General features: G+C 40.9%; 1 protein-coding gene across 1 annotated transcript in view; it reads left to right on the plus strand.

Moving 5' to 3' along the window:
- Positions 1 to 13,768, plus strand: part of SLC40A1 (solute carrier family 40 member 1) — a 14,390-nt gene extending 622 nt beyond the window's left edge. Inside the window, exons 3-8 of the mRNA XM_042874532.1 lie at positions 3,746 to 3,905; positions 4,711 to 4,826; positions 5,155 to 5,281; positions 8,249 to 8,491; positions 8,973 to 9,638; positions 10,590 to 13,768. Coding sequence (XP_042730466.1) covers positions 3,746 to 3,905; positions 4,711 to 4,826; positions 5,155 to 5,281; positions 8,249 to 8,491; positions 8,973 to 9,638; positions 10,590 to 10,909 — 1,632 coding nt within the window. The 3' untranslated portion in view covers positions 10,910 to 13,768. The remainder of the gene's footprint in view (positions 1 to 3,745; positions 3,906 to 4,710; positions 4,827 to 5,154; positions 5,282 to 8,248; positions 8,492 to 8,972; positions 9,639 to 10,589) is intronic.
- Positions 13,769 to 25,106: the final 11,338 nt, after the last annotated feature.

A 25,106-nucleotide genomic window follows, 5' to 3' on the forward strand; every position in this document is an offset into this window, starting at 1 on the left:
AAAGCTTTTGTAGTCCTTATAAGATACGCAAAGCTTTTGTAGTCCTTATAAGATACGCAGCTGTATGCTCAGCTTCTAGTAGCACGGAAGAGCAGTACTCACAGTTTTATGAGGGCCCGATGCGGTATCTGCAGAATTCTTCTTTCTTTTATGCTTTAAATAACTGCAGAACCAGCCAGGTTCCTTGTGGTGTAAGTTCAGAGTGTGAGGCATGAAGTATGGTCCAGTGTTGGATGCGAATGGCAGCCCACTGTGCTTGGACTCAGAGGGCTCCTACTGCCTGCACCTATTGATGGGAAACACTTTGTTTAAGTAGCAAACCTGTGGAGTGCCAGTTTGCTCTGTCAAAACACTCACCTGCTGAAATGCTTTCTTTGTGTACTACAGCAGCTTACTGTGCCAGTTCTTACTAACTTGAGGTTACAGTTCAGTAATCTTGAACTACAAATAAAAAATAGAGAATCTGATTCTATATAATAAAATCAAGAATCCACATAACCTTGTAGTATAGTCCTAAGTCTGCTTCAGTTGGATAGATTCAAGAAGTGGGCGATTTCCCCTATCATTTCCTGCTCTCTTTCTAGCCCTGGCTGAGGGCTGGATGGTGATGTGCTCTCTGCTGCATAGCTGTACTACTGTGTGCCCCATTGGCAGCACCATGCTTCCACTAGCTCAACAGATCATGATGGTACTTCTGTTAATGGGAGGAGTTTTCTGCTTGGAGCAGAATTGGATGCTTTTTAAAATAAGGACAGTATCTTAGCAATTATTAATGCTATTGAAGAAGCGATGTGACGGTGTTTGGTTTGCTCTTGTGTAGAGTCCAGGGCTGTTATCTGCATCAGCTTGTTGGTAATACCAGCAAGTTGCTTAGCTGGAAGTGCTGGAAGCCTGCTGAGAGCCTGCTCGAGTTGGGCAGTGAGGCTACTCCCAGTGTGCAGGAGATGTGACAGAGGGGAGCTGGGAAGCAGTGGTATGTGTCCTGACAGATGTGGGCAGCAGGGTGGCTGTTCAGCTGGTTAGCAGTGTTAACAGTATATTCCTCATTCCTGGGTATTTTCCTTTGTGCTGAAAACCTTTACTTAAACACCACCACAACAACAACAACAACAACAAAAAAAAAAAAAAAAAAAAAAAAAAAGGAGAGAGAGAGAGACCCAAATCTGCCTAAACAACAAAAACATGGCTTGTTTTGGCAGCACTGTTTGCAGGACTGCACCTTCTGTATCTTCTAAACTTTTGTGTAATAGTGTTAACAGGTAGAGCAAGTAAGCACCTTTCTCTTCAGAACTTAAACTACTGTGTATCTTTGTTCTAAACTATGTCCCCAAGTGGAAATGTTGTTTTGCTGTGATTGAGAGAGCTTATTTGGTTTCCTTGTTAATAAGCCATTCCCAAATACAGAGAAGCTGTAAATGATTAAATGTCACCTCTTCAAATTTGAGCAAACCATTGCATATCTTTTTGGCTCTTGTAAGTAAAACGTTTGAATGTGTGCTTGGCTTTGCTGAACTGGTGTCTGAGACCTCCAGACCTCCTACTGCTGCCTTTAGGTACTTAACTCATTCCTGTCTGTTGCTCAGGACTAAAGGAGCAGAATCAAACTGTCTCTGCTGGGTGATGCTGGGCCTCGTGCTTGTCAAGAGTTTTGTGGTGACTCCTGAGCACAGTCCATGGCTCTGCTGGCCTCAGGAGCCTTGTCAGCAGGCAGCCGCCTGCTGCTGCTTGTCTTCAGGTCTGGGAGTGTTACAGACATTCCGTCTGGCTGGATAACAGAATTCTAACAACAGAAGAGCAAGACATGTCTTTGAGAGGCTGGTGAAGCTGAACAGCCGTAGTTATATTAGAGTTGAAATATTCACATTATGGGAAGTAGGATTTATTTAAGGTTTTAATAGTTTGTGAAGGCAGTTCTTACTGTTGAAAATAAATTTTAGCTTGAAATTGCATCCCAGCTTAAAATCTCTGTAACTTGCTAATACTATTCTTCTGCAGTGCTGACTTATCTTGCTTGCTCTTTAAGCCTTTTAGTCCCTGAAGAAAACTTGTGTTCCCAAGTAGGGATAGTAGGGATATCAGAAGTTTGCACTGTGGCTGGCCTGGCCACATTGCTCTGGGTAAGTGTTGGTTAGGGATGAAGAGAGTTCATAGACTGTAAATGAGTTGTGGTGCAGAACCATGATGTCACTGGGATCGGGGCAATCTTCCTATGAATATGGCATGAAATTGGGTTTCTCCTTCTGAGAGCAATGGCCGTCGCTGCTACCTTTCATGCACTTCAGTGCTTAAGTTACTTTCTCTTCAAAATTCATCAACAGGAACATCTCTGAGTAAAGAAAAAAACAGCAACTTCTATTATGAAATTTGAATGTAAACGTGTTATTTTGACTCTTTCTTCCAGCTTAAGGAAGAGGTAATCATGCTAATCAAAACTGCGTGAAATTTGGTTCTCGTGTAATTGGGGTACAGTTCTTTTTCTGCCTATGGCTAAAGAAATGTGTTTACACAGTTTGAAGAAACCTGTTTCAGATCACTTCATTAACATTACAAGCCAAAGTATTTGCATGTCTCTGTGCTACACTGAAGACTTTAATCAAACTATCTGCAATTATTTTGACCCTTCAAATAGCACATATCTTATATCTCTTTATTGCTGCATTACTTGATAGTTAGATGTGTCAGACTTCTGCTTTGTAGGCAGTTTTCTATTGCATCTTCTTCGCCAACCCTTTAGAATAACCTTTTAGCTTTTTGGTCTGGAAAGAGGAGGCTCAGGGGAGACTTTATTGCCACCTGCAGCAACCTGGAAGGAAGTTGTGGTGAGGTGGGGGTTGGCCTCTGCTCCCAGGTAGCAGCGATAAGACGGCAGGGAATAGTCTCAGGTTGTGCAAGGGAGGTTTGGGTTGGGTTTTAGGAAAAGCTGCTTCTTTAAAAGAGAGGTCAGGCACTGGAATAGGCTGTCTGGGGAGGTAATGGAGTCACCGTCTCTGCAGGTGTTTAAGAAACATTTAGATGTTATACGAAGGGACGTGGTTTGGTGGGGAAATATTGGTGGTGGGTGGACAATTGGACTCGATGATCTTAGAGGTCTTTTCTGACCTAAATGATTCTATGACACTACTCGAGGTTCTTACACATTTATATTATTTGCTATTTCGCATAGCATTGCTTCTTTTAGATAAGCAAAAGTACTGCAGTAGGCCAAACAAGCTCTGGTATTTGATTTCTTAGTAATACAGCAGTGTTGGCCATGGCAGAAAAAACTGAAGTTAACTTTTAGGGATGTTGAGGTCAACACTGAACCCTTAATTTGTGACCTGCTTTGACTTGACTTGCTGTTGTTGTTTAAAAAAGCATTGAATGAGTATTATCAAGTATTACCTTGTGTGGATAACCATTGAAACTGTTGGTGATGTGAGCTCTGCTGGAGGCTTTGTGCAAGTTTTGTGTCTAGTTAGGTGTGGCTGGTAGCAAACATAGTTCTGTATCATCAAGAATTCCAAATACATAGAAATTTTTATATTTGAGCTTGTGCTGCATTTGATTAGGACAGATGATCTTACTGATGCTGGGATAAAATCGATGATAACAGGATGCATTTATCAAAAAAGCCCCTCCCTGTGTGAGTAAGGTACCTGATACTTTTTGTACGGATGTTTTTCAGAGCATTAATAAAATATTCAACTAGTGTGCTTGACAAGTACGAATATTAATGCTGTGTGTGTACTTTCTGTTGCTCTTAAAGGGAGATCGTATGTGGCATTTTGCTGTGTCTGTGTTCCTGGTTGAACTGTATGGAAACAGCTTGCTCCTGACTGCAGTCTATGGACTGGTTGTGGCGGGATCAGTTCTTCTCCTGGGAGCCATTATTGGAGACTGGGTGGACAAGAACTCGAGGCTCAAAGGTTAGATGTCCAAAGAAGGCTATTGACTTAAGGACAGGCTCAATTAGTGTCAAAAGGCAAAGCTGTTAGAGTTAACTTCTGAAATTAAGTATGAGAACCGGGCTTGCTCAGCTTATTGGGGTTAGTGATTGAGAGTGGTAATAATCATAAAAAGTTTCAGAGACAGGAGGTGGGTGGTTTTGATTGTGGTATTTGCTATTTAGGGAAGCTTGTACAGTATGTACAGTTACAGAAATATAGGGGATAGAAGCCATGGGTTAAAGTAAACACTACAGCTTTACAGTCTAGTGCTAGCATGGCATGTGTTATGTGCCTTCTATCTAGATAAAAACATCTTCCACTTAATGCAAATGCACTGTATTTTCACTTAGGTGTAAGTATGTTTTTAAACTAGACTAGAGTGTAATGGCAAGTTCTTCATACGTGCTGGCACTTGCCAAGGGTTTACACGATAGAATCACTTCCATGCTACACTGAAGGTAAACTATAGAAGCTTAAGTTAAGCCTTTTATCCCCTTAAAATAGTGTCAGCACCTAAATAGTTGTTTCTTGCTTTGTTTTCTTTTTGGCTGGGAAAGCTTAATTGGATACTGCTTTAGCTGTGAAGTTGCATCAGGCATAAGCTGATTTTCTAAGACAATTGAAAATTCAAAATCAAGAATGTAGTACATTTGTATCTCATATTTGAGTGAGCAGAATAGGAAGCTAGAAATGCCTAAAGAATCTTTAAATGTTTCTTAGAAGTTCTCTAAGTTTAATTTTTTTTATGTTAATGATTGTTATTCTCTGTTTTGATTTAAAACAGTGGCCCAGACATCCTTGGTTGTTCAGAATGCATCTGTCATCCTGTGTGGTATTATCCTGATGATTATCTTCTTATTTAAGACACAGCTTCTGACCTTATACCATGGATGGCTTCTTGTGAGTGCTCAAATTTGTTAATAAGGAAATAATGTATGAAGAACTTTATTGGACTATGGGAAGACTGACTTTTTATTTTTCTGCTCTGTCTGTTTTGTTCCTTCGAGCTGTAAGTGACAAGTAAAATTTGCAGCTAGTTAAGGAAACAAATGACTGTTTTCTTTTAGAACTATAATGCAGGCTTGATCATGTCTGAAGCCTAACAGTAGAACAGTAAGAGTGGAATATGTGATTCAAATGTAAAAGCCTTTTCTGGTTTGACAAGCTAGGAGTGAAGATCCCTTTATCACTTTTCTCACCTTCTGACTTTTCCCCCCCATTTCTCTAGACGATGTGCTATATCCTGGTTATCACGATAGCAAATATTGCTAATTTGGCCAGCACTGCCACAGCGATCACAATTCAGAGGGACTGGATTGTTGTGGTTGCAGGGGAAGACAGAAGCAAACTGGCAGGTGAAATGCATTGCCTTTCTAATACTTTAAATTGTCTTACTTTCCAAGATTGACTTCAGACTAGAATTTTATGGAGGATAGAGCATCTTTGAGTTCCGGTTACTATGAGAAAACAGCAAGTAAAAAAAGGGCAGCCTTTATTTCACCCCCTGCTCTGAACTATTTTTACAGAGAGCAGAAGTTGCTGTTGTGATTACAACAGTTAGGAAGCCCTCAACTTCTTTTGTCCTTGTTTTAGTCCAACTGCAGCTTTGTCAGAGGAAATCTTTCTTGTTGTTGACTAAATAAACATGCACCGCACTCTTAAGTCAAATATCCAGTGTTTAATAGGAAAGCTATTTAACTTTCAGAACTGAAAGCCAAGTGTTGCAATACTTTATTTTTAGGTCCCTGGAATAAACTGTGTTGTGTAACTGGGCTCCTTACATAGGGATCAAAGAGAGAGATATAGGAATGAAGTCCAGAACAGTCAAATACACGGATCGGGAAGCTGCAGATAAGAGTTACTGTGCATACAGCTCCATCTGAAAACTCATGTTTCTCTAGCACTCAGCGTTGAACACCCTAAGAAAACTTCTTCAGTTGTATCTGAATACTCAGTGTTCCTTTGATATCTGATACTGGGAGTCTGGACTTCATCTTTTTTTGGCATTGTAAATATTTTTCCTTTTTTCCCCCCTTTCTTGCACAGTAGTATGGCAGTATTAGGGGAGCAAAAGAGTTCCTCTGCAAATTCTGCTGCAGTTTGATGTTCATTACGCTGTGCTGCTGCTCTGATAAATAACATAAGCCTTTTGTGGTGAACTTGGGTGTGCTCTGAATTTTTCCAATTCAGAGGCAAAAGCCTTCCCAGAGAGAGGAACTGATACTGAAGTGCCAGCGAGGCATAGAGCAGCTTGACCTGCTAAGGCATTTATAGCTCCTTGAGGTAACAAGGGAACTGAAAGTTCCAAGTCTGAGATGCTTCTGGAGCTTGGATGCCTCTAAGCTTGGCAACATTTCAGCTTCTGGATTTTAATTTTGTCGCAAGCTGCCTAAATTCCTCATAAAGAATAAATCTCTGTTATATCTCTAAGGAAGGAATTTTACCTTACCAAAGCATCCAGGAGAGATCAGCCCTTAGGTGCATGAAGTGTATACTTTGAAATGAAAGGGAGACAGGTTCTCCACTGAAGTCTTATACTGATCTTGCAGTGCCTTCCTAGTTCATGCATTTTGCAGAGCAGCAGTACTGTTAGCCTCCTGTATGTGTGTGAATCACAAACGGAAAAATCTGATCTGTCCTTAGGAGCTTCGAAGTTCCATTGGTTCTCATTAACCTTTCTTCCTGTGTTAATTCTTATTCAGCAAATGACGTCTCCAAGCCCTGTATGCCTGCACATGAGATAAGGTACAGGCCACGCCTGCAGAGAGCTGCTGCATGGGAGGCACTCCTGCCTCTCTGTTGCTTCGTAGCTTCAGACAGTTTCATGACCACTACGTTCTGTACTGGAAGGCAGGATGTTACTGGAAGGCAGGATGTTACTGGAAGTTCTCTTGCAACTCAATTTAAAAAACAGTATAAGAAAGCAAAAACTAAGCACCTTGGTTCACCAAATCTGTTTAAAAGCAAGTTTCTCTCAGGCTGGATAGGGTTGTTTTATCTCGAATCATAAGGGATCTTCAAATTACATTTAATTGAAATAAATAAGTGACAGTGTTGACTTTGCTGAAGGTGGTGTTGTTCTCCTCTGCACTGTTAGGTTTCCTCAAACAACAGTCCTAGTTAAAAAATTCAGTAAAAGAGGCAAGCATTAATTGCCCCTTGGCTGCCCCTTCTTCTTCGTATTGGTATTTTTTCATTCACCCAGGTTACTTTGTAGCTCTCCTGAGTTTGGAAGTACTAACTTTATCCAAATGAAAGAAAGCTTTGTTACTGGAGCTTTTGAAGTCAAATAGCTTGCAAGACTCTAACTTGTTCATCTTACTTAAATATCAGTGAAATTGTTAGTATTGAAAGGACTTAGAATTCAATCTTGAATAACCTAACGGTTTATTTGAATGACAAGGAACAATTCTTGACAGATTTAGTAAAGCAGCTTTGTATTGTTAATTTCATCTTCCCTTCGTAAGCTTTATTTTCATAATAGGACTCTAAAATCAGTTTATGTACTTCTAAGCAGCCCAAAGCCCTAGTGTGCAAGAAAACGTAGAGCCTTAGCAGCTCTTAAGGGCAGAGCAGTGGCACCATTCACTGGAAGTCTGAAGCAACTTAGAGGGTGTGATGGCTGAAGCTGATCTGTGGGCAAATATCTCATCCTTCCCAGCCAAATGTAAGATGTATTCATGCTAAGAACACACTACTTGTTTTGATCACAGACATCCAAATGTGGAACAGAAGGGAGGGAGGACTTTGCTCAGTAAGTTCTTAATAAGTGTACAGCTGCCATCTAGCAATGTGACTCGATAAGAAAATTGAAAGCCATTTCAAAGGTCTGCTGCTATCATGTTGGGTGCTGCAGTCACCAGTTATTGGAAATAAATGGAGGGAGACTGTAGTTCCTCAAATTATTTTTTCAGGGATGAATTCTACAGAGTGTGGTTTCTGGAGATGCGTATATTGTGTTTGCATGTTATAGATACTCAGGATTTCATAGTGTCACTTGAATGTAAGGCTAGCTGGTGGTCTTGTGAAACGCTCATTTACCTGCAAGAAAATGCTTCCGCTCTAAACCCAGAATCCTGAACATGGACTTGGGCAAAACTGAAAGCGGAGAGGTCTGGCTCAGGAACACCTCGATTGGCCTCAGTGTTAATTCAGATGCTGGATCACTTGAAAGGAGTCTCTAGCAAATTTCTATTCTCACTGAAATCACTTGAAACCAAGTCAAGGCTTTTTAGCTGGATGTATGTTTATGTGTAATTCTCAAATATGTCACTGAATATTTTGTGATAAATGTTCAGCAACTCATACAATCGTTCTGACAGATATGAATGCCACAATACGAAGAATTGATCAGCTGACCAATATCTTGGCCCCGATGGCAGTTGGTCAGATAATGACATTTGGCTCCCCAATGATTGGCTGTGGATTCATTTCTGGCTGGAACCTGATGTCGATGTGCGTGGAATACCTGCTGCTATGGAAAGTTTATCAGAAAACTCCCACTCTGGCTCTCAAGTGTTCAAAAGTTGAAGAATCAGAACTGAAACAACTGAATGTAAAGAAAGGTATCGAAAGTACAAGTGTAACCGTTCAAATCCACACTCTCTTGCTATGCCATTCAGTGCTATGCTCCCTTAACGTGATATTCACTGATGTTTAAGTATTTCCTACTTTATCTGGTTAGTGCATTTAAGTTTACAAAACTATATTAAAATACCGTCTCATGCTAGCTGAAATGTATGAAGTGAATCCATTCCTTATGGAAACAGCATTCAGTAGCAAGTTTGTTAGCTGAAGCATTCTTCGATGTGCTTCGTTCTTAGCAGTGTTGCACTGAAGAAGCAGAAATTTAAACTGATGAATAAACTTGGCTTCATCATATTATATGGGTCAGGTTTAAGACCCTTATCTAATAGGGGAATACTGATTACCAAATCTAACTGATGCACCTCTGAAACGGTGAACTTACTGCAAACACTTGTCTTGCAGTTCATACTCTGCAGTTTTGGGCAGGAATGTATCTAACGGTTCCATTTCTGTTTGCAGAGAATGACATGAAACCTGCTGAAGGAGTGCAGTTAATTGCTGAGAAAGATGTAACTGGCTTTGAGCCCCAACAGGAAAAGGAAGTCAGCTGTGCTGCCCGAATTGCTGAACCTTTCATCACATTTCGTGATGGATGGGTTGCATACTACAACCAGCCTGTGTTTCTTGCGGGCATGGGTCTTGCATTTCTGTATATGACTGTTCTGGGCTTTGATTGCATTACTACAGGCTATGCATACACTCAGGGTTTGAGTGGTTCTGTGCTAAGCCTCCTGATGGGTGCCTCAGCAATCACTGGAATCATGGGAACAGTGGCTTTCACCTGGCTTCGTCGCAAATGTGGCCTGATCCGTACAGGCCTTATTTCTGGAATTGCCCAGTTTTCCTGTCTGGTTTTATGTGTCGTCTCTGTATTCATGCCTGGAAGTCCCCTGGATTTGACTGTTTCCCCATTTGCTGACATCAGTGCCAGGCTGTTTGAAAGTGAGCCGTTGCCTACTATTGCATCTCCAGGAGGTGAGCCTGAAGTGGCTTCTGCAACTGGAATGCCCAGCTTGTTAAACGGGTCTACTACTCCTGCTAACACTGACCCAGAGATGAGTCCTGAGCCCGTGCCTTTAATCTCTGTTAGTCTCCTATTTGCAGGAGTCATTGCTGCTAGAGTTGGTGAGTATTATGTCGCTGTTGACTTCTGACATACTGAATGCTTTTAATTTGGAACCTACAAAAACTGTCAACAGAATGCAAGTCTGAGTTTAGAACTGTAGGCTACAGTGGAAGTTCTGCATTACAAATCTAAGGCAAATTCATTATGTTTAACATGCAAATGAAACTATCTTCTGTTAGCGTTGCTGGTACAGAGGTTGTAGGTCTACCTTCTTGTGTATCATTCTGCTCTGATGTGAAAAAATGTCACACTTGGAGGTGACTTTTTATTTTTGAAAACTCACCTCCTAAAAGATCTTCTTTTCTTCCCAAACAATTGAAACTATTTGTTGATAGGAAACGGATCCAAACATCTGTGCAACCAATACCTTCAATTTTCACAGTTTACCAAATTAGTCCACTGAATAAATGGTCTAATCTTTAAACTTTGACCAACAAAAGAGTTCAGAAGAGGAAGCTCTGATTTGAATGGTAGCTTTAAAAAAAAAAATAAAATAAAATAAAATTATTTTTTAAAAATTTGAATTAATTGACAAGTAATCTAGTATTAGTATTGTAGAACCCTGTAAGAATTTCTGTGGCTTTTGGTTAGTTTTGCAGGAGGAAAATACTTGAGTCACGTGTGGGAATTGTTTGCAAGGTAAACTTCCTGTAAAATAGCTATTACTGCTGAGCAAAGCGTTGTTGATAGATGTGATGAAGCAAGATGTGACAGGGAGGTTGATGTGTCGAGCTGTTAGTACTAGTTCAGGAGGCATTACTGAAGGAAAATAAATGGCTCATAGCTGTGCCGGTGTGAAATCCATTCTACTCCAAAGGGAGGTTAGTTTGACCTGGCTTGTGTATTTTTAGCAGTAGTGATTGTTCCTAAGCATGAATTAGGTTGTATCATTAATGAAAGCTTACCTTGAGAAGCTCTGCTAGATGGATAACTGTGTTTTTCTTCCATAGGCCTTTGGTCCTTTGATTTGACTGTCACACAGTTGCTCCAAGAAAATGTGGCAGAATCTGAAAGAGGCATTATAAACGGTGTCCAAAACTCCATGAATTATCTTCTTGATCTGCTGCACTTCATCATGGTCATCTTGGCCCCCAATCCAGAAGCTTTTGGTTTATTGGTGCTTATTTCTGTGTCTTTTGTTGCGATGGGCCACATAATGTACTTCAGATTTGCTCAGAAAAGCTTGGGAAAACAACTTCTTGCTTGTTGCACTCCTGATCCCGAAGCAGTTTCTGATAGTTCACTGCCTGGTAATACCTCTACTGTCTGAAAGGATCCACTTCTCATACTAACTTCCCACATTAATATCATGGTTAAGCACACATTGCCTTTTCTGACCGTGCCTAAGTTGTTTCTGTAGAGTTGAATGCGTAACTTAAACATGCAAGGAAGCCTTCCCAAGAGAACTCGTTGGTCTAAAAGGAGCCTATGCAAGTGTCTTCATTTTTGGCCAGGGAAAACTCCATTGCATCTTGACGTCTGGTGTTTCAAAGGAAAGCTGGATGTCATAGGCACTATTTGATTGTGAGATAATGCTGAGTCTGTTCTTCTGCCCTGCCCCTCGTGATACCAATTAGCAGTTAAACATAGGTACTTGTCCATGAATTCCACACTCATTGAGCAAAAAAGACTTTTTAGTTGCTTTCCTTAGAAAACCTTGATGTACCATGTCTGTTTTCTGTTCTTCCCCTTTCCGTAAGCATCTCCCGTTCCATATATTGCCCCTCTGCCTTCTCAAAAGGCTTAAAATGTCCTTCTTGGTTTCCTGAACGGATCCATTTGTTCTGATGCTTTCCCAGAAGAGATGTCTAGTAGTAATGTATTTCTTGTGGCTTAACTCTACAGAAACACCTGTGTAGGTTTTTGTTTTTTTTGCATGTTTCCTCAAAGTTAGAGTAACTATAGGTACAAGATATTGTATTACAGTGTTGCACTTCATAAAGTAGAACATAACCTCATTTTAGCAGAAGCTACTAATATACTGTAACATTATAAAGCATGGCTTTTTTTTTTTTTTGCCTTCTAGTTGCGGATGACAGATCTGCTCAGGTTTGATGTAGCAGAGAGTACTAAGGTCAGGAGTACTGGTACAGAAAAGCTGAAGTCTGGGCTAATTTGGCCTTCGCCTCAGAGTACAAGCAGCTTTAGTTTATTTCAGAAGCTATTGTGTTCAGAAACCCTATTCAAGTGTTAGGTATTGGAAAATAATGTGTATTCCAGGCAGAAGAGATGGATTGCTTGCATTTATCTGTTTTACATTTATGTGAGCTTTGACTTGTTTTGAACAAACTGGTGAGATGTTGGATTGTGTGGCCCTCTAAAGCAGCATAAGAGAAACAGAGAATGATTCATCCCTCTGATTTAGAAGTTCTGGTGTTAGTTGACCCTACGTGTGTACTTACACAGTGCTTTTAGAGTCACTAGCCAGTTGTGCACTTTTGTGAAAACAATTCTAAGCACTTTTCCAGTACAGTTGAACCTTCTAGTGTTCTGAGTTTTCCTATGGTAGGACAGTATGACTCTAAATGTAAATCTTTGGGAAATGTTCCTTTGCCAAGTTACAAGAAATATGCAAAACCATGAAGGGTATTTTTCACGTGTTGCTGACGCGTCTTCTAGGTGGCATCACTTTTAAGGTTTTTATTTTAGGTACCGTCCTTAACACAGTCACCTGTGTTGCCAAACCTCAACCCTGGGATGTAAGACTGCAAACTCCGTTACCGTTCAAGGCGTTACGTCGGGCTGTATCTGGGCCATCTCAAAACTTGTAACAATTGCCTAAATGGAATGTGAAAGAACCTCCAGTGGCTTTTGTCTCACGGTGTTCTGCAAGGGGAATGAAAATGAATGAATGGGAATCCAATATAAAACCCACTTGTAGCCCTCGGAGTTCTAGAACTGTCAAGTAGTGAATTTTCTCTTCTAATGGACCAAAACCAATCATTACTGATATGTCACTGAAATGTTCTCAGGGATATTTTCGCTAGTTTATAATTGTTTATATTTTGACCAAGCTTTTGGATTTTCCTCTAATGTAATAAAGGTAAAATGTGTAAATTAGAAGAGCTTTAAAATTTGTGACTAAATCCTGTATGTAAATTCTTGAGGTAAAAGGGAACTTTGCTGTCAGCAGAGCTTGAGTCAGGAGTAAAATAAAACAAGCTTATCTAGATTTACAGAATACAGATGCCCAAAGAATTAACTTTACAGTGTGTGGTAGAAGAGTAGGGTTGAACCAGTAAGGAATTTCCTAGTAGAAAATGTCTGATTTTCCAAATTTGTTGTCCTGTTTATATAATACAAATTTGGATCAATTTTTAATATTGCTTGAAGTAAACGAAGGTAGCCTGGGTGTCTCTGTAGTGTACTTGGAGGAAAATGTAAATGCCAGCATATGTATGGACTAGCTGTCCTGCAGGGAAACAAAGGTAGAAATGCTGTTTCTCGGGGGCTGCCCCCCAGGAGTACACAGGGAAATTGACCTGGGGGCTTCTTACCTCTTGTCTAAGTGGTGTTTTCGTTGTTAAGATCACTGTGGCCTTATTTCAGTAGAACAGTGGTTTGCTTCACAAGTAGTCCCACCAGGTATTGTCGCCTGGATCTCAAACCAAAGAAGTAATATTGGGAGGGGGCTGGTCCTTCATATTTTGTATACATACTGTTCCTAGGATTTGTATGTGCAGGTATATGACTGGAAGGCAAGACAATCTTAAAAGACCGAATAGAAATATGGATGCTAGGTTTTGTGAGGAGTAATGAGGTCCAAATTGGAAATGTAGTATGCTTTGGACCGAATCGGGAATGAGATGTTGAAGAAACGAATGCTGCTTGGGCACAACAATCTGTATGTCTTAAAAATGTACACAGACACCTGTACTGATTAGTGCTTTGAAGCAATGTGGAGCCTGAAGTCTTACTTAGCAAGACTTTCATTAAGTAAGCATTTTTGGCCTTGTATTTATTTATTTTTTTTAAAATTTGTCCAATTTGGATGAAAACTGCCCTTAAAATGTACACACTAAAAATCAATATTTCCAAAATAGCCTATTTTGTTATACAACCTTATGCTGGACATAGTATTGATTTATGTATTAATCTTGTTAAAGCTAATGAATAAATTTGCATTAAAGAATATTTGTCCTGTATTATTCAGTTTGTGTTCATCTCCGTGTGCTACATCTACTGCTCTTCCTGTAGATGGTTTTCCATAGGGATGGGATGGAAACACCAACAAATAGCACTGAGGAGGAAGGAAACAGCAAGTTTTGCTTTTAATCTTGGAAAAATACTTCAGCTGAGTATTTTGTGCAGGACTTGTGCTTGCCACATAAGGTGTGTGATTGCTTGTAGTCAGCCATGGGATGGATACTGCACTTGTTTAATAGGATTTTCCTGAACCAATTCCATTTTACCCTACAGAGTTGTCTAGAAAGATATCTTTGTTTGTCCTCAGTTATGTTATTCCACTGGGAAAATTAGAATTATTAGTTATTTAGTATTAGAATACTTAGTTACTCCTATGTGGAAATCAGAACGTAGGGGATTAAAACTACAGGCTTTGCAAGTATCAGCCTTGGTAGTGGTAGGCTAAGTGACTTGTCGCTTGGTAGTAGGAGCTGCAAAATGTCAGTGCTCAAGTTGAGATACTAACTTCCATTTCAGGGATTGCTCATCTTCACTGTCACTGAGAAACTTAGGTAAGTGTTAGAATACTCTGTAGTACTCTGTTGCAGGAGTACCCTGCAGGTATGACACAAGAATTCTAATGGTATTGTTTAATATATTTTGTGGATTAATAACATCTTGGCTGAAAAGAGCCCTTGATTTTTCATCTGATGGTGTCAGTGTTTTTCATGATTTAGATGTTTGCTTAGGAAAAATGGAGTTTTCCAAGGCTCTGTGGAAATGAGTGCTCAGCAGCCAAAGGTAGGATGATTGAAGATACGTGCTGCTCCACTTGTTTGGATGCTGCTTTGCTCACTAGGTGGTGGAGCTGCAAGCCATGCCCATGGAAGGCCAAGTATATTGCATACTGCATACTTCATTATTTTGCCTTGGAATATTCAATTGGTTTTATTTTTAAAATAGTTTTTTCAAACCTAGCACTGATGTTTCAGACTGAAACCTTAATACAAAATGACAATCAGTGAATTCCATCCTTGCAGTTTAAATGAGCTAACTCACTTGCTTAAATTGGCCAAGTGTTCATTTCCTGTTGTTCTCAAAGACCACATATTTTCATGTAGTGTTATGCTCCCTTTGTACCGAGCAGAGGATTCTTTCAGAGCCCTGCTTTGCTAGTGTTGCAATGTGCAGTTTTTAAACTTGGTCTGCAAAAGATCACAATTTGCAGATAAATCTTCCTAAAGAAACTGAGCAATTTGTAACAGAAATGCACAGCCAATTTCAGTTCATTTCCAATAGCTTATACTGCTGTTCAGCATTAAAAACTAGCAGGTATTACTGAGTCAGTGCCAAGTCGTCGGCTCATCGCAAGTCTGAAACAGCACAAGAATACAGGAAAACCTGAAGTACTTGAAAGTAAAGACTGTTATTTCTTCTGAGGAAAAATGCAACTAATGGTTTGAAACAGACAACTTTTCTGAAACTGGTTCTGTGGACATGATACTGTTTTTCTATCTGCTTTCAAGTCAACCGTTTTTCATGTTCTGCAGCGCCTGTATTTGTCCGTACATTTCTCTGGCACTTAATCCTGGAAAATCTAGTGGTTCATGTTAGTGTGCTGGTCCTTAGTACTCTCTTACCCCCTGTATTCATGTTCTTTTTCCTCTGTGCTGGTGCTGTGGTAAGCACTGTAGGTTTAAGTAAGAGGATTTTGCTCCCAGAGTAAGGCTCTGCCTCGAGCTTCTGCTTTAAATTTTGTAATGCTGAGGAGCAGAAAAAACTGGACAACATGTTTGCTTAAAGACTTGCAAAGTGTGTGGACAAAGTGCAAACTATCCAGTAATGCTTTTTCAAATACTTTGGCTCGTCCTGTCCTTGTGTGGGTCAATATTTCTTTCTAGTTAAACTTTTATTGCGTTTGGTCATAAGCATGCAACCACGTGCCTTCCACTCTTATTCTGGGTAGAGAGTGATGGAGCAATCTGTTTTCACACAGAGTTTGAGTTCTTACTCCTTCGTAAATGTTCAGAAAGTTACTTGACTTACATTTAGATAATCAATTTTACTTCTTGGGCAGATGAAGGAAGGGGAATGTACAGTAGATGTCGGTAGGGCTTCTGCAGAAAACTATGCATCACTCCTTTAGACAAAATAAGCAATCTCTCCAAATAACAGTGAAATGCTTTTTAAAGATGGATGGTTTGGTTCAGAAAACACAGCAAGCTGTTGGTCCACAGTACAATTTATAGCATATCAGCATCCCCATGAGACCATGTCAGAGCCCGGAAACGAGTTTTCCTTGAGCAGTCAAACTAACAAAGTGTGGCTTTCTATGTCTGCTTGTCCTAGGCAGTAGCTGTAGCTGTTGGCCCGTGTTGTGCAATCCCTGCTCTTCCCCCAGCTCTCACGGTGCTCCCCTGGGCCCCATGCTATCAGCAGGGCCAAGCAGGGCACACACTCATCCCTCATTTGGGAGCGTTGTGCCTGCAACAGACACACAAGTGCTTGTGGGCTGATTAGCCAGCAGCCAACACAAACAGGGCAGAGTCCTGTGCTTGTGCCTCTCTGGGAAGGGAAATGTCCCATACCCACTCCCTCCTCAGCCACTGATTCTCACAAAACTGCTAACGGGTTTGGATATCTTTCATCCCATGTAATTGAAATTATCCAATTGGTCCAAGAGATGTTTGTTAGGAAGTGGTAGAGGAGTGTGACTGTGTAAGTCCCACATCCTTAGAAAATGTTTAAAAACATAATATGCTTTTAATGGGCTGTGTGATATAGCTTTAATTTAGGCTGTTGTCAACAGCACATCCTAACAATTGGATAAAATGAACCAAAAGAGAACTACGATGAAATCAGTGCAGGCAAGTGCAAAACACTACAGTTAGGCTGGAACAACAGACTGCTCAAATACTGGACAGAGAACACCTGTCTGTTTTTGTAGAAATTAATTGCATGTTTATAGCAACGAGGCTAAATATAAGTCAGCTCCATAACATGAAAAGAGCAGTGAGAACAGATGCATTTTATTTGTGAAGTGAACCATAGAGGCTCTTTGGATCTGAAAGACTGGAGTACAGCAGCCCGTTTTTCCTTCATTTCTTTATTAGCAGCAGTGCTAACTGAGGAGGAACCAGGGGAGTGCAGAAGTTGCAATTAGAGCTCTACAAAGCAAGATGGGAGTGAAATAATTGTGGTCATTTAAATACTGAGAGGTGATGTGTTTAACAATATCTGAGTATGTAAAGGGGAATGGGAAGAATATGTAATTTTGCTTGAGAAGATAGACATTAACAAGACAGCTCACACTGTGCTTACAACTCTGGGAGCTGTGTTCTTTTTTTACCGACTATCCTTCAGGTGCATGTGCTGTTTTTCCAGCTCAGCTCTTCTCCCATTACACATAATGTATGTGTAACAGTTGGTTCACTTCACTATTTCCATTGGAGCACAACTGAGATAGTAGACAAGCGCACACAGACTTCTGTCACCAAGCAATTGCCAGTTAATTGCCCTCCTTCAGACCTCTTCAGTGGATAGCTCACCCATCAAAAGGTGTATCTTTTCGTTTAATGACTGAATGTTGGCTTTCTGTTTATGAGCAATCTCTGAATTCAGTGTCACGAGCTGCTCTGCAGGGCTGTTAAAATCTTCAGGCAGCTTCTATGAGAATTAAAGCGTTTTTGGTGGATGCTCAGTCAAAGCTCCACGCCAGTTACCACAGTCAGCTCTCACAGAACAGCAATTCAGCAGGTCTGTCAAGTGGTCCTGCTGAATTCAGAAGGCAGAACTCTGAAACGCGTTACTGAAAGAACAAAATGCTAAGCGTGAAAATCCTCTTTATGCTTAGAAAGTAACACGGCCTCAACGCCTTTTCATCTAAGGATCCCTTTAACTAGGACACCTAAAGCAAGGATAACATACATTCCTTATGTTAGCACTGTTAATACAGTTAAACTATTTCAGATATTTTATCTTGAACAAAGGAATCAAAACAGTGCCTCTTTATTAATGTTCATATTATTTCAGCAGGTAATTCTGAAATGTTCAACTATAATTATTCAGCATGACAATTAGGAGTATTAGATTTTCCCTCACATTATTTTGGTACAACAGTGCAAACAAACCTATTTTATTAAGCAGTCTTACCCAAGCTGTTTTCCAAAAGGCTCACGTGCCTCAATAACCCTATGCAGAGCCTGCTGACGTGTGTGTTCATCTCCTATACAGTCTGCTTCTTGAAGCTCCCTTAGCTGCCGGCAGCCTATTGACCTTAACTTGGAGAGTTCAGAATGGGTCCTCTGGGGATGCTCCTAGGAAGGTACATTCTGGTTAAGGCTACTGAAAAGGTAGCTGTGGTGTTTGAATTCTTTCCTTTCTGGGAGCTTCCCCCGCAGGCTGACCACATTAGACATGAGAACTGACAGGGAGTTATAAAAATACGCGGTCTGTCCATCTGAGAAAGAGGAGTTGTCCATATTAGAAATATTTGTTCAGCTGCTGCTGGAGTAAGGCCAGCCAAAGTCACTGTTTACAGTATGAAGTGTGCTGCAGTCCACTTTTATTCTAAAGATAACAAAACAAGATAAGGAACCCGTTATTTGGGATGGTTTTGACGAAAGTTTCAGAGAAATAAAAATAAGTCAACTGAAACTTGATGAGCACGGATATTTTTGTTTGCTTGGCTGCAAAGTACTTGTTCCATGTCAGCTTATGGTGACTTGGCATTGCTCAGTCATGCCCAAAAGGAGCAAACTGTGACACAGCTGGGGACCAGAGAAACCTTAAACAGCCACGCTGGACTGCAGAATTTCCTTGCTGAAGGCCTAAGCGCAGGGCAGCTTCACGCAACCTTTTCTTTCAAGAGGTTGTGATTGAGCTGGCAGAACTGCTCTGCAAAAACCCACTGCAAATTCTGGTAGCTTAAGCTCAGGATTTTGGAGGACTGAGGGGATGGCACTGGGAACAAACTCCCCCATGGCCCCTGCATATCGTGAGGCAGTGGGAACACAGCCGGTGTCTGGAGAGAAACACACAGAATAGCATCACAAGTAACATATCTCCATGGAAGGAAATATGAAAACAACAGGAAAAAAAATAAATACTCCTCCCAGGAAAGAAGTTTGGTAGAAAAAAGCCTCCTAAATGTCTTCTGAAAAGTTCCTCCCTCATCTGAAATAATGTAGAATCTTTATATTAATATAATCAGGAAATGTATTAAATTTTTTTGGTTTTAGGTTACAATTTCTCTTCATTTTGTGCAGAGTTGCAGTCCTAAAAATGGTCTTACAATAAAGAAATTGCTGTTTTTGTCACACGGAGTTCACAACCTTCACTGAGCTTTTACTCCTTTTCTGTGCCATAATGGCCTTTCCAGAGATTTTCAATTGTCTGAGAAGTAGTCATGTTTGGCTCCTTTGTTTTCGGCTATTTTCTGTGCTTTCATTAGTGCCTGAACTTGGCAGATAGCACAAATCTCAATGCAGAACCACTGCATCTACAGAAGAATGAATCACATCTCAGCACCTTTAGATCCTTGCCCTGATTCCCAGTCAATTGTTCTTGTTTTGTCCTAAGAGGCAAAAAAGAAATTTGTGGACAGATGAAGGAATACATTTTCTGAACCGAGGATTTCAGAGAACAGAGGAACCAGTCTCTTTGGAATCACAGCAAGTGCAGCCTGATAAAGCTGATAAGAGCAAGACTTGTTTGAAGAGGAATACATAGGTTTCTTCTCTCTCCACTGATAACGAGTTCTTATCCAGTTCTGCTTTGCTCACTGAGATTGTTTTCAGTAATGAAATGATAACTTGACTTAAATTGCTTGGGCGTTAACTTAGGGAACCGATTCAAATTCAGGGTTATAAAGGAATGTAAGGTTTCGTTTCATCTGTTTAGCTGAGGTAAAATCTGAATGTTTTTCTTATCTAAACGGAAGAGACCCGGGCCAATAATTGGCTCTTCAGCAGAAAGCTGTAACTTCAAACTGGTTTCATGTTTCTTTCTGACGTTCCACCTGCTGTCTGGTTGACATTCCCCGTTCAGATGCTGAGGACATAGGTCAGGTAAGTAACAGAGCTTGGAAACTGAAGCACCAGAAGATGATATGAATAAACACTGCATTTTCTGGCAAGTGTAAATCCTTTTAAATGTGATAAAGAAATTGAAATACAGATCCACGTTCTTCTTTCCAATGGCCATGCACCTCCACGTCCACACGGCTCCAAACCACAGAACACTGCCTGTGTCTTCTGGCTACGTGCATTTTCAACGTATCACTTACTGGCTGAGGGTAATATTGTATTCACAAACAAATTTGACATCAGAAAAGAGGGATCTGGAGGAGCTACCCTCCCAGCAGCATGTTATCAGGGTTATCAGGAGCTTTCATGGACTGAGTTTCAAGGTGCAGACTGTATGTGGGGCCTAGTGCCAAACAAGATGTTGAGAGCAGCTGCAAATTTTGTTTTTGTAGCTTCTGAATGTGTGAACATTTCTTGAAGCTGTGCACTGCTATTATAAATTCCAATGACCTTCATCTCTGGAAAAAACAGCAAGCAAATGTTGTACTGAATTAATAAAGACATCTTCAGAGAAAGATTTCTTGGTGACCATTTTGGTCTTCTAATTCTCTACATTAAAAGGCCTGTTAACAAAAAAATGCATTTCTAATCATTCTCGCTAACCCTGCAAGACATCAGTGTGTTATCCTGCTTCTTATTAGTCAAATTACAAACAATTTAACGGTGATATATTGATGCCTCACAGTGTTACCAACTAAACATTTAAGGAATAACGTAGATACAAATTATTCAGTTCAGGTGGACTGCATACGTTTCTTACAGTGTGTCCTTATCCAGCTAACTGCTCTTATCTATGAGTAACACTGCTCAAAAAAAAACAAAACAGAACTAACAGTTTTGGAAGGCCTCTCAGAGGAAGCGATACAAGGCATTATTGGATGTACTTGAGGATGAGTCAGCAACTCTTGTCTTACATCATGCTGGATAAATGTGCCAGAAGTCTGGTTAAAATCATAAAGCAATGGGATGGGGAAAATGAATGCGTTCTGGAAGCCTTAAGCACAACCCCTGGTTAGAAACAGAGAAGGTACTTCTAACTAAGGTTTTGGGGAGCACCATCCTTCCCTGCTCCCTCACCACAGGCTTTACTCTTGCTTTCTTGCTTCTGAACTCATCTAGAGTGATCCTCATGGTGCTGACTGAGGGTTAGTTAACACAGGTTACTTCTCTTGGGCTTGGTGTCTGCAGGGAAATGCTATTTCCAGACTTCGATAGTCTCAGTCATTCGTTGTTAAAATCTAAAAAGGTCTGAATTTCTGGGGAAAAAAGAGGCCAAGAAGAATTGCCTAAATACAACTGTGCAGAAGTTCTGAGACCTATGTAGTGCAAGTGGAAAAGCTAACAAGGCAAGTATAGTAACTATAATCTCTTGTGCGCTGTGGGCGCTGCAGATGGCCTGTGCTGGGCAGCACTGCTAAAACAGCAAACTAACTCAGCAAGTCTCTTCAACAGCCCCCAGGTGTCCAACCTACCACAGTCTGAAGCTTTGTAAAGGAAACACCAGAAGCACCATTCCCTGCTTTCTGAGTAAACGACCCTCCCTGGAGACTGAGACACGGGGCTGCCCACGCTTCCTGCCTGGAAGACTTTCTTATTTTACTAAGGTGGATTTTATGTGCCAGAGAAATTAAACAATTATCTTCAAGTTACAGGCAAAAAATGCAAGAGCTTCATTTTCACATTGCTGTGTCACCACAGACATTTTACTTTCCATTTCAGTAACATGAAATTCGTGGGAACTTTTCATTATGTGATACTCAGACTCTTACATTACAAGGCAAATGGTTAAGGAGTGGTATACTTTCTGTTCTATTAGAAGACACCGGTGTGTTTTAAATGGTCAGATTTTGAATGGTCAGTAGAATACTTATCTCACTATCAATCCTCATGTCTGATTGCACTGTTTTCAGAGAATCAGCACAGGCTCAGCAGAAGCAGATGATGCCCTGGTGTGAGCACACTTGGAGGGTTCAGTGCTGGTCAGCCACTGTACGGAGGTCAGGTCAGGACGCATGCAGGGAGTGGTACTCCCAGACTGAGCAGAGAAAACTGCAGCCATCTTCCTTCCTTACTATTTCTTGATGCTTGACCCCTTGCAGCTCTGATGAAGGAGCTGCTCTGCACAACCTTTCCCTCCAGCAAGGCTAAGGCACCCAGGTGAGGCCAGTAGCATCCATGCTGGCATCAAGCACACCACCGTGGGGGCCAGAGGACGAAGAGGAAATGAATCTTGGGCTGTGGAAGAGGAACATCAGCCTGTCTCAAATGGACTTTGCCAAGTTCATGCCAGCAGCCCACACTGCACTCTTTATGCTGATAAACCCAGGACTTCAGCCTGGGGCTCCATCATGCCAGGGCAGAAGGAATAAGGGAGAAGGTCACTACAAATCCAGAGATAAACTCACAGGGCAGTTCTTGTCTTTCCCTCCGCCTGTGGGACGCCAGTGGTAGGGGAACAGTCATTACAAAGCCTATTAGAGAACATAATTAACTCCAGCTGGAACTTTTGAACTCGACTTTTAAAAACCTCTCACCTCTCGTTAAAGGCATTAAGCAATCACCTTTTCAAAGGCCTCAGAGAGCATCACTTCCCTCATATTAATTCAATCTTTAATTGATACTGAGTTATTTTTTCCTTTGAGTCTAAGAAATAATACACTCTGCATAGAAAGTATTAGCCTCACCAGAGAGAACTGTAACTAAGAGGTGAGCAGTATTTGCTACCTCTGTGTGTATGAAAAGGTAAGCGAGATTTGTTCTGAGGTGTCTCAAGCTCAGAAAACTCAGAATGGTTTGAAAATATTTAGGAGACATTTTCCCTGTTTAAAAGCTAATGTTGTAAAAGGAAAAATTACTATAGGAGGTGACAAGCTTGCCATTCTTCTCTTCTCAAGAAGATAACAAAGATAGGAGAATGCTTTCTTGTCCTTACTGATCAGCAGCTGTTCAGGAGACATTAAACAATAGGGAATGTTAGTAGCTTACAAGTGCTTTGCCAAAGCAAATGCTATTTTCGGTATGACTCAATGGGAATGATTCAGCAGTTTCCTAGCCAGCAAATAGTTCAGACCTGTTCCAGAGTATTTTAAAGTTTGCTGTCACATGTTTCTTAGCTGCAGCTTTCCCATTTTAGTTTATCTGTGATTGTATGGTAACTCCATTAATGTATCACCCGTCAGAAGTATGAGAGCACATGAGGCTATGCAAAATAATGAGAGGATTCAGTTGTCACTAAAGGTATTCTTATTGAACATAATTATCTTTGACACTCTTTCTGATACTTCAGTTCTTGTAAGAAAACTATATTTGAGCTAAAGATACTCCACTCCCATGAAATACAACTGTGGCACAGTGACCTCATTTGTGTTGCACCATATAGCTTTATGTCACTGTTCACAGGTAGGAGAGCAACTGCACAATTCAATAATTAGATGTCATCTGTAAGACTGGAAACTTGAAATGATGAGGCAGAAACACAATCAAAAAAGTAGGATTTGGCTATCTTGAAATGCAGGATGTGTGTCGAAGGATACTTTTGTTGTTTAATTACAGCCGGGTGTGCATTATTGTAAGTATCACTGTAGGTAGCTGTTGAGGGTTCATTCTGTGTAGCAGAAACCCAGCATCACGAGCAACAAGCAATGTTGTTGCTGCCTGTGCAATAAAAATTGTGATCAGAATTAAAAAGGAAACAAAACTCACGTGGTGGATGGTTCAGCAGTTTGTAAATCCCCTTTCCTTATTCACACAAGAACGCCTTGCTCTTATCCCCTTTCCCTGTCATCTCTTTGGGCTGACATCATGTGCAGGAGCATCTCCTCCACCAGCTTTGCCAGGAAGTCCTGATGTGGTGCTCTCCTGTGGGCCGCTATTTGGAGCTCCCTGCACCAGCAGCCCACCTGGCCTCTAAGCTGAGCTTTCACAGTCCCCTCTCAGTTTTCAAACAGAAAATAGAGTGCGGTGCATTAGATGCTCCTGCATGCATCCACCTCAGTGCTTGCAGAGAGAAGAAAAGCTTGTGTATTAAGAAGCATTCTCTGGAAACTGCTATGGCCCATTGAGTTGTGAGGTAGCCGGGGGCCCAAGAAGTGTCTATGGAGCTTCCTGTAGAAGCAACCCTACCAGGGACTGCTCAGCAGATTTGTTTTCTGTGGGGCATTTAGGTTGCTGGGAAAGTGTGGAGCAACCTCCAGCATCTGTGTAATTGAATCAGATCCTTCAGAGGATCTGTGTTCCTCTGAAGAAAAATTTCTTGGTATTTCTTTTGCAGGGAGGGGCAGGAAACGAGCAGGAAAGAATTTGACCCGATAGCAGTGGCCACTGGGAAAACAGAGTGTGATCAGTACAGTTTGTGGGACAGTTAGTGAGAATTCATGTGGCTTCTTTTGTTTCTGTGGGAGTCAGTACCTAAATGCCTTTGCGATGTCAATATGTGATCTTGAACTGTGAGTTTTCCAGCTGGGCAGTAAAACTAGATAGTGGTTCAGTGAGTGAGATGGAGAAAAAGGAATTATTGAGGCGAGAAAAAGAATGGATCTTGATCAGCATCAAAACCTAATTGCTCTTGGCAGAACCAACAAAAATAATGAAAGAACGTGCACACTACAATGTATGTTGGGAAAGCCAAAGTACTGAGCCTTCTCCAAAATGTGACTTATAAAACATCATTGTCTAAACATAAGTGACTGCAAAGTAGAACATTTGAAATGCTTTTAAATGTCAAACCCAAAACATTTCTTTAAGTCAAGAGGAAAATCTGTTTATTTTAGTTGAAGCAGTTCTGTGGGGTTTTTTTTTGCTTTTTTTTTTCTCTCCAATTCACAACAGAATTTTCTTGTGGTCATCTCAGCCTAGTGATTTGTATTTTGGGCTGGGAAGGGGGGGGGGGGGGGAGGTTGTGATATGTGCAGATGCAATGGTAAGAATTACCATTTGCATATTATAGCAAAAGCTGACCTGTGACTACAAGCTTAACGCAGTATGGATTGGTACCTTAAAATGGAAACTTTCTTTCCACTGGATTCCCACAGAGCTGATACTGTTGTATGCGAGTAGAGCCTGATGAGGATCTGAAAGCCAGGAGAGCTCAGGCTGTCAGGCTCTATGTAAGGCAACGTTCAGCTTTCTACACGCTGTCGCTGGGTTTGCTGGCAGGCACAGCAGAGCTTCCTTCCCTCTCACCACTGCTGGAAACTTGCCATGCCGCTCCAAACCTCTCCCCATGATCGTCTCCAAGCAGCTGATGGACTCACTGAG

Source organism: Lagopus leucura, unplaced genomic scaffold (assembly GCF_019238085.1).
Source record: "Lagopus leucura isolate 7727_CA_CO unplaced genomic scaffold, USGS_WTPT01 Super-Scaffold_100012, whole genome shotgun sequence".
NCBI lineage: Eukaryota > Metazoa > Chordata > Aves > Galliformes > Phasianidae > Lagopus > Lagopus leucura.